Source organism: Pristis pectinata, chromosome 2 (assembly GCF_009764475.1).
Source record: "Pristis pectinata isolate sPriPec2 chromosome 2, sPriPec2.1.pri, whole genome shotgun sequence".
In the NCBI taxonomy this organism is placed as follows: Eukaryota; Metazoa; Chordata; class Chondrichthyes; order Rhinopristiformes; family Pristidae; genus Pristis; species Pristis pectinata.
Window position 1 is genome coordinate 65,227,283 of NC_067406.1, and position 15,395 is coordinate 65,242,677.

At 40.5% G+C, this 15,395-nt stretch overlaps 1 protein-coding gene across 1 annotated transcript in view; it reads left to right on the plus strand.

The window, feature by feature from the left end:
- The window catches only part of gabrg1 (gamma-aminobutyric acid type A receptor subunit gamma1), a 98,892-nt gene that overhangs the window by 56,194 nt on the left and 27,303 nt on the right, over positions 1-15,395 (plus strand). Inside the window, exons 4-5 of the mRNA XM_052032060.1 lie at positions 2,985-3,205; positions 13,917-13,999. Coding sequence (XP_051888020.1) covers positions 2,985-3,205; positions 13,917-13,999 — 304 coding nt within the window. The remainder of the gene's footprint in view (positions 1-2,984; positions 3,206-13,916; positions 14,000-15,395) is intronic.

Here is a 15,395-nt window from a genome sequence, read left to right on the forward strand (position 1 = left end):
AGTGGTGAATGAGGCAAGTTAATCACACATCTCGGTACCCACATCTATTTCAGGGGTCCTCAACTGAGCTCTTTTTTTAACCAAGCCTTTTCCAAAATTGTTCTGCTGCATGTGCTGGTAGTTTTTAGTTCAGAATGACTCAGTATTTGATCTCAGTCCTTACCATCTCCTCCCGTCTCCTAACCTCGGGACGTCCATGTCCTACGTTCAGCACCTTTGCAGTGATTCAATGAAATCAGAAGCACGGTAGCACTGATGATGGTCAGGCACTTCATCACCATTCCATTTTAATTACATTTTTCAGGGTACTTTCATGCAATACCCTGGGGGAAAATGGATCAAAGCACCACTGTGAATAAAATGAACACATCCCTTTCACCATTTGCATTCATACAATTTTTTTTAAAGAACCATCACCTTTTCACATAAGTTCTTATGTGAAAAACACACCAATTCAATTCAATTCAATTCAATTCAATTCAAGTCAATTCCATTCAATTCCAGTTCAAAGTTTGTCAAGCCTTTTCTCTTCCTTTGCCTGTCATAAAAACATGGTGATATTTTGCTAGAAGATGGCATTAAGTGATGATGCTGCTTGGAGATGTTAATTGATTAAAAGTTGTTAATAATCAATAAAACCCTTGTGGCATTATTACAATATGTAAAATATATACACAAAATTATTATAACTATTGTACCCCTGCTATGAAATTTTATTTGTTGGTAATAGGTGGATTAACTGCTATTGACCAGTGGAATCCAAGGACCAATTTGTCTTTCAAGAGAATTGTACATTGCATTGGCAATATACACTGTACTGTACTTGTCTCTCTAATTGCTATCCTGGGGAAATCCAGTTTCAGGAGATTGAAAACTAGTGCAATCATTGCAACCAACAAATAAAACTATTTCCATTTAATGGGATACATGTCTGTCTTTGTAAATACTGAATTCTGAATAACAGTAAAGTTCCTGGAGACATCAGAAATAACTGCAGGGGACATTATTACAGCTCAGCTGTAGAGTCTCCAAACCCTGAAAATTGATGGGTGTCTCTGGGGCATTGTTTCCTTTCTGGCAGAAACATTTAAAACACTCTGCTCCAGTCATCCATGTATGCTTTCACTTGCCTCAATGTTTAAACATTTATAGATCAGAGATTTTCAACCTGCCACCTATTGAGAACTGAATGCATGATCTGAAAATGGTCTGAGAAGTACACCAATTAGCATAAAAAACAGATTAATTATTTACATATAATTTATTATCCTGACCTTCAGTTGTCTCATGTGCTTGTTGCAGGGTCAAATTTAACAACTTATTAAGGAGCAGGAAGGGAAATAGAACAGGTAGACAGGATTGTTTGAGACATTTGCATGTTGCCACCACAAGTGAAATCACAGAGAATTAATTAACAGGACACGTGTTGTGAATCCCTGCTTTTTTGCTTCAAATCTCACAAATAATCTATAAACAAACAGTACCCATTTACAAATCCACTGTGATGATTGGTGAATTAAATTTATATAGCTACGCTATGCTAATTCTATCACACACAGATGCATGCATTCACAAACATTTTATTTGAAGAAGATTCATTCTAGCTTGAACTCTGGCCATGTTTAATTGCTCCTGGGTTTGGTAATTGGTTTATTATTGTCACATATACTTAGATACAGTGAAAAGCTTTTGTTTGCATGCCATCCAGACAAATCATTCCAAACAAGTACATCAAGGTAGTACTAAAGGAAAGCAATAACAGAATGTAGAATATAGTGTTACAGTTGCAGAGAAAGTACATTGCAGGTAGACAAATAAGGTGCCATGACGAGATAGATTGAGAGATCAGAAGTTCATCTTTATTGTACAAGATGTCAATTCAACAGTCTTATAACAGTAGAATAGAAGTTGTCCTTGAGCATGGTGGTATGTGTTCTCAGGGTTTTGTATCTTCCACCTGATGGAAGGGGGGAGAAGAGAAAAAAACTGGGGATTTTAACAAAACATTATGATTTATCTTTGCACCTCAGTTTATAGGTGCAAACTTAATGATTACTTTGTGAAAATCCCATTCAGATTAATCACCAACAAGATTTTCCATTTGCTCCTTGAAATACATTTTTTTAAACATACTTTTCGGAATACTGGGGTGGCACTATGGCACAGCGGATAGAGCTGTTGCCTCACAGCTCCAACTAGCTGGGTTCAATCCTGACCTCTGGTGCGATCTGTGTGGAGTTTGCACATTCTCATTGTGAACTCATAAATTTCCTCAAGTGCTCCTGTTTCCTCCGACATTCCCAATGACATGCAATTGGTAGTTTAATTAGCTGCTGTAAACTTCCCCTAGAGTGTAGATGAATGGTTGGTTGAATCTGGGGGTGGGGGGGGTGTGTGTGTGGAGGGGTGTGGTGCAGAGGGAGGTGATAGGAATATGCAGTGAATAAAATGGGTTTAACGTAAATGGGTGCTCGATGGTTGGCATTTGGGCCAAAAGGCCTGTTTCCATGCAGTATGGCACTATGATTCCATAATACTTCAGTTCAGATACTTGCAAGTTAGGTTCAAAGCTGGAAGAAAATTTGCATGAAAGACATTCACAATTGGCCACTGTTAATTGCCCCCAATGCATAGGTGAGTGATGAAATCTGAGGGTTGTTGAGGCAATGTGGGGAAAATTAAATGGGATCAGTGTGAGATTGGTATAGATGGGTGGTAGGATTGGTAAGGGGTGTTGGATGGTCAGTGTGGACTCAGTAGTCTGAAGGGCCTGTTTCCTTGCTGTATGACTCTATGATACTTGTTGTGAAATGCAGGTGTTGCTGATCCTCTATGAATATCTGGAAAAATTGCTAAGCACAGAAAATCTTTCAGTGGTGAAACTTATTTACTGATTACTCAAAGCAAATACAGTTTAAAGTGTGATAATAAAGGATGCTCCATGAACTGGCATGTTCAATGAAAATTTCTACTTATTTTTTCAGGAATATACAATTGACATATTTTTTGCACAGTCCTGGTATGATAGCCGACTGAAATTTAATGGTACAATGAAAGTTCTCATGCTAAATAGCAACATGGTTGGGAAAATCTGGATCCCGGACACCTTTTTCCGAAACTCAAGGAAGTCAGATGCTCATTGGATAACAACACCCAATCGATTACTGCGAATTGAGAATGATGGCAAAATATTGTATACTCTGAGGTAAGGCAAGCGGGTGAAACTTTCAGTTGCTGGGGTCCATCTCATTACCTAAAAATGCTCCCTTTCCATTTCCAGATAAAAATGTAGATCTCATGACTGACAAGGTTTTGAAAACAGTGATGCGTCATTTTGGTTGTAAACTGGTGCCAACTGAGAGCTGTGCTGAATCTGTTAGAAGTCATTTGACTGCGGTTTTACAAACACCCTGTTCAAGACACTATGCATGCACTAAATCGCTTGCCAAAAACATCAGTTTTAATGGTTTCTTTTATTCAATGCCTTTCAATTGGGAATTAATGCAAACGATATCATCCTAATTTCATTCCTGAAATGTATTCTGGATAGCAGACAGAAACATAAAAATCCTTAAAATGCAATGCATGATACAAGATTTACAGGAAGCTTTAAAAGAAATGCCATTGATTTGTGTGTTTTTTTTTTGGTTTGAGTTCTTGTGGATGCTGAAATGTTGGCTGTTTTAAACTCTGCAAGTCTACAATCAGCATACATGTAAAACAACAAAGTCAATGACTTCTAACAGGAAGTGTTCATTATTTCCTAGGATGCAGCAGTTATTTTGTGAGTTGGGAGAAAAGATAGATGACTACTTTTTAAAGAATATATGTTTGTTTATTCAGTTCATGAGTAGCAGCTGCCTTAAGTGACCTGTATGGAATTTTGTTTCAAAGATTGATAATCTCTTTAAATAGAAACTGGCAATCAGTATACGGCAGCATTGATGATCCATTTTTTGCATACATTAAAGATTTTAATTAAGTATCTGATGGTCAGTGTTTTCAGAATAACGTAGTGAGGAAATTAGAATGCTAAAGCACTACTTGCAAGGCTTGTTTACCTGGCCCTGAGCTAGATGCCCGTGAAAAGAAGCTCAGTATAAAGAATGTTTCTGGGCCAGAATCTGTTTGGACATGTATTCATGGGTCCATCCGCACTGGTGTATTAATCCTGGTGGTTTGGAAAATAATTTGAAGGAAGTATCAAAACTCAAAGATATGCACCAAGAATATTGTGAATATTGAACAGTGCACCAGAGAAGGCCACATCAATATATACATCGGTTGCACATTAATGCAAGGATCCTTAGTCAAACTAAAGATAACAGGGATAGAGGAAAAACATTTCAGTTGTCAAAGTCACAGCTGTCACAGAGCCTGTTTGCTGTGTTTATTGCAAGCCAATATCTCAGCCCCAGTATGTCAGTGTTGGTGTTTCTCAGGGCAACATCCTTGGCCCAGTTAGCTTCATGCATTTCATGGATAACATTTCTTTTATTACAAGGTCAGAAATAAAGCCATTTGCTCTTTTGTTCCATTTGCTATTTTTCATGCAATGACCATCTCCAACTAACAGAAGCTTTCAAATACTTTAATGTGGTGCTTGGTGGTGCATTGCAGACTAAGTTCATTTTTATTCTCCCCATGTAAAAGCAGGGCTTTGTATATCATTGTTCACAATGGCAAGAGTGAAATGTGCTTATACACTCATAAATGTCCTTTTCCTACTGTTCATTGATAAGGAGCTATAGGCCCACGGCAGAAATCAGAATCACAGTGCATCAAAGCACCCAGCGCTGGTAAATACAAACTAATATCCTGGAATTTACAGGGATTGAGGGGAATAAGGAAGAAAGATAATTGCCAACAGAACCAGAGACAACAGAACGAACAATTTTTTACACAAGAGAATCAGATTCAGAATGCAACGCCTGATAGGGTGGTGAGTGTGAATTCAAACTGGAATGGGATAAATATTTGAAGAATTCCAAGAAAATAGGGAAAGAGCACAGAAGTAAGGCTAACTGGATTTCCCTTGAAATGATCCAGTGTGCAAAGTGACTCTGCCTGACATTGACTTGTTGACTCTTCTGTGATGAGCAAGGGTGGGAGATAGAAAGATTGTTAAAGTCAGGATCCATGCTGCCTTATTTACTTCTTTGGGTCTAGAACATTCAGTCTTTCTGTATTTGAAAAAAAATCTTTTTGTCGTACAAGGATCACAGGGATGAAGCCTTCAGCCGTTTATTTATAATATAAGGAATGGAGAACCAGTTATTTTGAGTAGAGTTTGCATATTTGGGGCACTACTGTTATTGCTCACTCCACTGACCAATGCATGGGCTCATGTTGCAGAATCTATTGAGGAAAGTTAGCAAAATTAAAACATGCAATCCACAAAAAGTGCTGGAGGACCGATGAAGGGTCTCGGCCCGAAATGTTGACTGTTTATTTCCCTCCATGGATGCTGCCTGACCTGCTGAGTTCTTTCAGCACTTTTTGTGCATTGCTTCAGATTCCAGCATCTGCAGAATTTTTTGTGTCATAAAATTCAAATGTGGACAGGTTCAGAACCCTTCTAAATATGTGCTCTTAGTGCCTAAGAGGTGAATGCTGTGGTGGATATAAGTTTGGCACATGCCACTAGTGGTTAGCAGAAAATGGCTGATGAATACATAGTCAGGTTGAAGACACTTCCAGGCATTTTTAGGTCAGGACCTGTGTGTTTATTTAATTTATGGACTGGCAAGTGAGAGAATTCAGGGGAAACTTTTTTAACCACTGGATGTAATGTTCACTGTTAGTGCAGTAAGGTGGCATTGAGATAAATGACAAGGCATGATCTTATTGAATGGTGAAGCAGGCATGAGGAGATGAGTGGCAAATTCCAGCTTCCATTCCTTATGATCCTATGTTTCACGGAGCATGCAAAAGAGCCAGCAGGATGGAGATGGTGCTTAAAAATATGAGGCAGTTTCACCCATAGCCCAATTCTGAGGTGCAAACAAGGAACACACCCAGAGGATGGTAATGGTAGTGTGGTTTTCTCCATCTTCACTGCCAAGTCACGTGGATACTACAGGTGGGTTCAGCTGAAGCCACATCAGTGCCAAAGGTGGAGGTCATGTGCACAGAAAAAGGTGGAAGATCTTGCCATAGATTTTATCGGAGTCATCTGGCCTCAGTATGATTGTTCAGTGATGCAAATGTCACAGGGCAGGGCATGTTGGACAGGAGTGCAAGTCCTTGAAGAAAGTAACTACCAGCAAAGACAGCAGTCCTTGTTTAACAGAAAAGCAAGGGGGTAAGGGTATAGAAGGGTCCTGCTGGGATGCTGTACATACTGTGGAATTGGATAAGCAAGAGATGGAAACAGAAATACTGAATGATATCTGTTTCACATCAGAGGAGAGTGATCAGGATAGTGCATTGAAGGCCACCCTATTGATTGAAAAACAACAATGAGAATGCATATTGATGCTGTTGCAAGGCAGTCAGTGTTTGTCCAGGATGTATATTGGAAATACCTGAATCACTTTCTTTTGAGACAGAGCAAAATGGGGCTTTGTACCTATTTAGAAGGGGCTGTATAAGTTATGGGAGTGCTGAACTACTTGGTTGTAATAGGGATAGGTAGGTCCAGTTACCTATAATAGTTAAAGGAACATGCACAAGCGATCATAGAACATAGAACATTACAGCATAGGACAGGCCCTTCGGCCCATGATGTTGTGTCGACATTTTATCCTGCTCTAAGATCAATCTAACCCTTCCCTCCCACATAAACCCCATTTCTCTAACTTTTATGTATCTCTCTAAGAGTCTCTTAAATGTCCCTAATGTATCTGCCCCCACAACATGTGCAGGCAGTGCGTTCCACGCACCCACCACTTTCCATGTAAAAAACTTACCCCTGACATCCCCCTTATATCTTCCTCCAATCACCTTAAAATTGTGTCCCCTCATGTCAGCCATTGTCGCCCTGGGAAAAAGTCTCTGACTGTCCACTCGATCTATGCCTCTTATCATCTTGTACACCTCTATCAAGTTACCTCTCATCCTCCTGATGAAGGGAAAAGCCCTAGCTCACTCAACCTATCCTCATAAGGCATGCTCTCCAATCAAGGCAGCATCCTGGTAAATCTCCTCTGCACCCTCTCTAAAGCCTCCATATCCTCCCTATAATGAGGCAACTAGAACGGAATACAATACTCCAAGTGTGGTCTAACCAGAGTTCTACAGAGCTGCAAGATTACCTCATGGCTCTTGAAAATACCCTGACTAATGAAGGCCAAAACACCATACACCTTCTTAACAACCCTATGGACCTGCATGGTAACCTTGAGGGATCTATGGATGTGGACCCCAAGATCCCTCTGTTCCTCTACACTGCTAAGAGTCCTGCCATTAACCTTGCATTCTGCCTTCAAATTTGATCTCCCGAAGGTTATCACTTCACACTTTTCCAGGTTGAACTCCATCTGCCACTTCTCAGCCCTGGTCTGCATTCTATCAATATCCTGATGTAATCTTAACAACCTTCTACACTATCCACAACACCACCAACCTTTGTATCATCAGCAAACTTACTAACCCACCCTTCCACATCCTCATCCAAGTCAGTTATAAAGGAATCACAACGAGCAGGGGTCCCAGAACAGATCTTTGCAGAACACCACTGGTCACCGACCTCCGGGCAGAATACGTTCCATCTACCACCACCCTCTGTCTTCTATGAGTGAGCCAATCCTGACTGGCCCTGGTGACTTATCTATCCTAATGTTTTTCAATAGTCCCAGCACATCCTCTTTCCTCACTTCAACATGCCCTAGCATATCAGCCTGTCATACGCCATCCTCACAAATATCAAGGTCTCTCTCACTGGTGAATACTGAAGCAAAGTATTCATTAAAGACCTCCCCTACCTCTTCCGACTCCAGGCACATATTTCCTCTTTTATCCCTGATCAGTCCTACCCTCACCCTAGTCATCCTCTTATTCTTCACATATGTATAGAACGCCTCGGGGTTTTCCTTAATCCTACTCGCCAAGGACTTCTCATGCCCCCTTCTAGCTCTCCTAAATCCATTCTTAAGCTCCCTCCTGGCTATCTTGTAACTCTCCAGAGCCCTGTCTGATCAATGCTTTCTAAACCTCAGGTAACCTTCGTTCTTCCTCTTGACAAGATGTTCTACGTCTCTCATCAGCCATGGTTCCTTCACTCTACCATCCTTACCATGCTTCAATGGGACAAACCTATCCAGAACCCCATGCAAGTATTCCTTAAACAATCTCCACATTTCTGCATGCACTTCACAAAGAACATCTGTTCCCAATTTACGCTCACAAGTTCCTGCCTAATAGCATCATAATTTCCCCTCCCCCAGTTAAATACTTTCCCATATCGGCTGCTCTTATCCCTCTCCAAGGCTATGGTAAAGGTCAAGGAGCTATGGTCACTATCCCCAAAATGCTCTCCCACCGAGAGATCTGAAACCTGATCAGGCTCGTTGCCTAGTACCAGGTCCAGTATGGCCTCTCCTCTAGTCAGCCTGTCCATATACTGTGTCAGGAATCCTTCCTGGACACACCTAACAAACTCTGCCCCATCTATCCCCTTTACACTAAGGAAGTGCCAATCAATATTAGGGAAGTTGAAATCATCCATGATGACAACCCTATTATTTTTGCACTTCTCCAAAATCCGCCTCCCGATGTGCTCTTCAGTGTCTCTGCTGCTATTGGTTGGGGGGGGGGGGGGTGGTCTGTAGAATACTCCTAATAACGTGATCGCTCCCTTCCTGTTTCTGACTTTCCACCCACACTGACTCAGTGGAGGATCCCTCCAGGACATCCTCCCTTTCTACAGCTGTGACACTGTCCCTGATCAGCAAAGCCACTCCCCCACCTCTTTTACCTCTGTCCCTGTCCCTTTTGAAACATCTAAACCCCGGAATATCCAGCAGCCAATCCTGCTCTTGCGACGTTAGAGTTCCACGTATTTATCCACGCTCTAAGTTCATCACCCTTGTTCCTGATACTTCTCTTTCTTTTTTTTCTTTTTTTTTAAACCCTACCAGCTACTAACTAACAGTACCACGGCACTCAAGAAAATCTCAAAGACTACCTCCTGATACTTCTCGCATTAAAGTAGAGACACTTCAGCCCATCCAACTGACTGCAATTTTGCCCTTTCAAATGCCTATCCTTCCTCACAGTCTTTCTACACTCTGTATCTACTTGTACACTAAATGCACCAATCTCTGACCTATCCCTCTGGTTCACATCCCCCTGCTAAACTAGTTTAAACCCTCACCAACAGTTCTAGCAAACCTGCCCACAAGAATATTGCTCCCCCTCCGGTTCAGGTGTAACCCATCCCTTTTGTACAGATCATACCTCCCCCAGAAGAGATCCCAATGATCAACAAATCTGAAACTCTGCCCCCTGCACCAATTCCTTAGCCACGCATTCACCTGCCAAATCATCCTATTCTTACCCTCACTGGTGCATGGTGCAGGTAGCAATCCAGAGATTACTACCATTGAGATCCTGCTTTTCAGCTTCCTACCTAACTCCCTATTTTGCCCCTTCAGGATCCTCATCTCTTTTCCTACCTATGTCATTGGTACTGATATGTACCATGACCCCTGGCTGTTCACCCTCCCCCTTCAGAATGCTGTGGACCCGATCCGAGACATCTCTGACCCTGGCATCCGGGAGGTAACATACCATCCAGGAGTCTCTTTCATGTCCACAGAATCTCCTGTCTGCCCCCCTTACTATGGAATCCCCTATCACTACCGCTCTCCTCTTCTACGCCCCTTATCTTCTGCACCACATGACCTGGCTCAGTGCCAGAGCCCTGGTCACTGGAGCTATCTCCTGGTAGGTTGTCCCCCCCAACAGTATCCAAAGCGGTATACCTGTTATTGAGGGTTCAGCCACAGGGGTACTCTGCACTTCCTGCTTATTCTCTGTCCTTCTCCTGACAGTCACCCAGCTACCTTCCTCCTGCAGCTTAGGAGTGACTGCCTCCCTGTAGCTCTTATCTATGAACTCCTTGTTATCCCGTAGGAGCCGAAGGTCATCCAGCTACAGCTCCAGTTCCCTAACACAGTCTGTAAGGAGCTGCAGCTGGATGCACCTCATGCAGATGTAGTTATCAGGGAAACTGGAGGTCTTCTGTAACTCCCACATTTCACAAGCTGAACACATGAAAATAGATTGGATTATCACTTGGACTGTTGCATTGTGTGCTTGAGAGAATCATAGTGTAGGACAGATTGGGGTTTACTTATACTTCAGGGTGCACTGGCCCTGCCCAGACAAACCACTGGTCAGATGGGCTTGTGAAAGACTTGCAAGTCTATACTTTACGATCACTGGTTGTACAACACAAGTTGCAGCTTCAATTAACTAGTAATGGAAAACAGGAAATCAATGGCTACCATTCACTACCTGGACTGCAAGAGGAAGGTTGATCCCTTCACAGAGGCAGTGAACATCTCAAAGTACAGATAATGATGTGCTGGTGCTATTGGAGGTGGGACTGATGACACATGAAGCTTGGGCAGCACAGAGAGTTGAAGACCAGACCTTCCATAGAAGAAGTAAACCAGACACTGGGTCAAAACATACAAAGGTTGTATGCTAGGGAGATCGAGTAAAGATGAAGTGATACAGAGTCAAGGGATGTGGAGAATGCAAAACAAGATGGGCAAAGTTTATAGCTTATTCCTATAATCACCCCAGTTTTATCCTATCAGTGATATCACCCCCCTCCCCCACATTCCAGCATCTGTAGAATCTTTTGTGTATTAGCTCAGCAAGCTTCTTTTGTTTCCTTCCCAGTTCTGATGCAGGGGCGTCAAACTGAAACGATAGCTCTGTTTCTTTTCCCAGAGGTGCAGCCTGACCTGCTGAAGTATTTCCAGCATTTTCTGTTTTTATTTTAAGACAGCCCAAGAAATGGATTTGTAATCAGATTTGTCAATATCAACCGTAAATGTACCTAAAGTGACATCAAGAGAATATTGAGTATTCTTCCAGAATGACAAATTTGCAGTGTTCATTGTTGACTGAGGACACATCTATTTCACTGTGGGTCAAGAAATAAAACTGGTATTGCATTATGATAACAGCAAGACCCTAGGGTAGAAGGTATTTATTTCAGAAGTGCCTACAGAGGCCATTGTGAGGTTGAGAAACAGGTCTGCAAAGCAAAGCAGAAAGCTGGACAGAGAATTAGACCATCATTTGATGTTTTAGATTGAAGGATAGCCCATTATGAGCAGCTCAAATCCAGAGCATCATTTAGAGAGTGATTTAATATTTTCATAGCCATAGGAGTATTTCGTATTCCTCAATAGCAAGCGATTTAGAGGAAGAGTCCGTAATTAGTTTGGAGAGCATAGGACCTAGTTCGCCGGAGTTTCAAGGCAAGGGCTATGTCACCACGTGGATCCATTGAGAAAGTGGAAGACAAGGGCTTAGCATGGTGATGGTGGTGGTGGTGGTGGTGGGTGCTGTGGGGGGAGGATTGTTTGCTGTGTTGAGGTTATTTGAAATTGCATGAACACTAGGGAGAAGGTCAATGTCTACAAGACTTTTGTTGCTTACAGAATTGTTGAATGGCTTGGGTACGCACAGATTGAGTTGGTTGCTCCAAGAGAGGTGCATATTGCAATGTTGACACAGTTCAAAAGCTCCATTGGGAGATATCACAGTCAGTATGGATTTACCGATATCAGCCCAATACAGCATAAGCGGAGTGCAGCAAGGCAGATTAAAAGCAGTTGTGGCAGAGTTGAAACCTCGGGATATGATACAGAAAGGTAAAGTTAGAAGACCTGACCTTACGATTTCGAAAATGGCAACAGGAAACAGAAAAATCCAGTATCTACAGGAAGAATGGTGGTCAGGTGAAAGATTCTGTGGAAACTGAGGGGCAGAGATGAAGAGCCTTAAACAGATTAACATATGTAGAAACTGAGTTTACAGTATCCAATTAATCATAAAATACAACATATGAATACCCACCGTATTGTTAAGAGTTATTAGCCTTGTGTTAAGCTTAATCTTAACTGTTGAAATTAAGAATACTATGTATTCATGGTTATGAAGAATAATGTTAAGGATTGCAGAACAGGATGTGAGGTCAGATGTCTATGAAGCTTATCAGGAAAAGTGGTCCACTTGAACTATTAGTACCTGGAGTGGAAGCTTTCAAAATGTTAAGTTAGAGCTTATGGCGAACAGCTTGCAGTTGACAAGACTGAGTGAATTCATCTTTGGTTAAATTTATAACTGTGTATATGTTTCTCCAGAAATAATTAGTTAATTGTATAATTAGCAATCTGATAGGAAATTTTACATTTATAAATAGTCAATAGTTTGCAGGGTATTATACTTCCTTTTGAAGGGAAAACAATGTAACATGTCTGCGTCTGAGGGCATTTTGAAGAAATACTGTAAATATACTACGGGGGATGACTTTTGGTCTTTGTTGTACCAGCCACTGCTGATAATTGAAGGCTGATTGCCTTTAATAAAAAAAAATGTTGGTAGCTGTACTCTGTTATGTATTTTCACAAACAGCAAAACTAAAAATTACATACATTATAAATATGAATTCAAGGGAGATGGCACTAGAAACAGGAACAGGCACAATAATTTAAAGTTACCAGGTTTTATAAATAATGTAAGATTTCATTATTTATAATGGTTTAGGGGATTATTTGAGGAGGGGAGCATGTCCCCCTTACCGTGCTTTCTGCATGCCCGTGTCCAGAGCATAGGCACGTGCTGAGGAGGTAATAACATGGTAGAAAAATAGCTTTTAGAGACAGATTCAGAAGGAAGGATACCCCTGGAATTTAAACAATGAGAGCTGCTGGCATTCATGCAGGAGCATCACTGTTTATTGCTTTTCAGACAGAACAACACAGTCACCAGCATCTTGAGATAAGCTGACTCAGATCTAAAGACAAATTGTGACCTTTCCAGCCTCTGTCGCATAAGGAGTGGTGTATTTCTCCATTCCTTCATTAGCAGGATAGCTTGGAAATAATTTTCTCCGATCTTTTATCATTCATTCCTTTAACTACCCATTAAAATCGACTTGGCTGATCAACACTCAAGTTAAGATCTATTCCAGTGTTTGAGGCCCAGGCCATTCATGCAGTTAAAAATCATAGATACCAGTAATCATGAATTATTAAACAGTGACCTCCATAAGCATGTGTGTGAGAGGCATTGAAGATTCAGATCAAATTAGCAGGAGTTCATGGTGAATGCAAAATAACTGTTTACCCATCATATGAAATTCACTCAAGTAGCACATAAAACTCTTGCACTATGCAAGAGAATTTCTTAGTCCATGAGTTTCTGGAAAAAAGTTGTTCCACTGTTTCATCTGCCTAGCTAGTGATACATTGCACATTAATTCCATTTCATTCCATTCATTACTTATAGAAGGAGATTGAAAAAGCAGTGGCAAATTTGCTTCTTGATGGGAGGCCTTGGCTGTCAACAAGGCATATCTTAATTGAAGGTGTGGGTTCCTTACAAGAGCTAATAAGATCACCTAATGTGTGTTGCAATGCATTGTCCTACTGGTGTACAATTTCCAAAGGATTCTGCTGTTGCAACTTCAACAGATTGTTTGCATTGGGACATCCTTAGAGGTCAGCCATTTTTCAGACTGCTGTTCCCTCCAACCAATTTTCCACAATATCTGACATTGCCATCAACTGTGAGTAAATATATTGGCATTTATGTGGAATAAACATTACCACCACAGTATCTGCACACAGATATTCATAAATAACATTTTCAATAATGTTTACATATTATTAAAATTCTGATCTACAAAGTTGACCACTTTGTTTTTCTTTTTTTGTTTGCTGCATTAGATTAACCATCAATGCTGAATGTTACCTCCAGCTTCATGATTTTCCTATGGATCATCATTCTTGCCCGTTGGAATTCTCGAGTTGTAAGTGTTATGTAATTTAAGGCTTTGCTTCCAATACAAAATAATTTGAGACATAAGTGATGCTGTAATAATGCCATATTACTAGGTGGGTGTTTAAAGTGATCGATAAACCATTAACAACCGTAAATCATAGCCTAAATTAATTTGATAGTACTTTGCAGCCTTGTTGTTGATTCTTCATACCACCGTCGGTCAAATGCAGCTTGGTTATTTTAATGTTTCCTTCACTATCATGTCTTTGCTTGTGTCAAAATAGTTTATTTAATCTAATAATTCCCACATTGTACTGTGGTGAGAAAAATGAAGAACAGGGTTATTTCTGACAGTTGTTTTAGAATAGTGCAAACAAAGCTATCGTTATTCCTTACCATGATTTTCAACAAATTCTTTCAATTTCTTCAAAATTATTTTGAACTTAATGGATAAATTTGATTTTTTTTCCATTGTTACATACTATATAAAATTACTTTGGTTTCTGAAAAGCTAAATGTATCATGTAGAAATACTTACATTTGGACAATCAAAAGTTTCTTTATTTTAACCACATCAATCCAATTATTACATTCAATCAGTAGAATAAAAGAAATCTTGCATGGTTTCTGACAAATAGATTATAAACATGACTCCATGTTACTGTAGTTAGTCAATAATTCTAACATGCACAATTTAAAAAGACATTTGTGAGCAATGTCTAATCTTCAACAATTAATTCTGATATTTTATGCCCATAATGGAACTCATCTGTTACATATTCTGTTTAAAAAAAAGGAAAGGTAGGTAGAGTTAAAATAGAAATCCAGATGTATGCACATAAGTCAAGTCAAGTCAAAATATACTTTACTGTCATTCACCTATATGCTATAAAAACACATGGAGGTACGAAATGTCATTTCCCCCAGACTCACACAACAGAGGACATACATAGAACAGAAGACATACAATAAACGCAGACAAAAAAACTTTGCAAGTACAAATAGAGCAAAAAACGGTATATACCGAATACAAAATTAGTGCAGGGTTAGTGCAAAATCGAGTTGGATGAAGAAAATACAGAATTCAGTGTGTTGCACTAACTGTGCAAACATATTCAGCAGCTGCTAAAGTTCTTATCCACCATTGTGCAAACCAGGGCTTTTGACGCAGCATTTGTCTGAAACTGCCTCCAGGGTATTCAGGAGCCTGACAGCCTGGGGAAAAAACTGTTGTACAGTCTAGTAGTTCTGGCACGGATGCTCCGGTACCGCTTGCCAGATGGCAGTGGGACAAATAGATTGTGGGAGGGATGAGAAGGGTCATCTATGATTCTGCAGACCCTACGTGTGCATCGTGTGTTGTAGATATCCAGGATGGAGGGAAGAGGTACTCCAATGATCTTTCCAGCTGTACTCGCAATTCT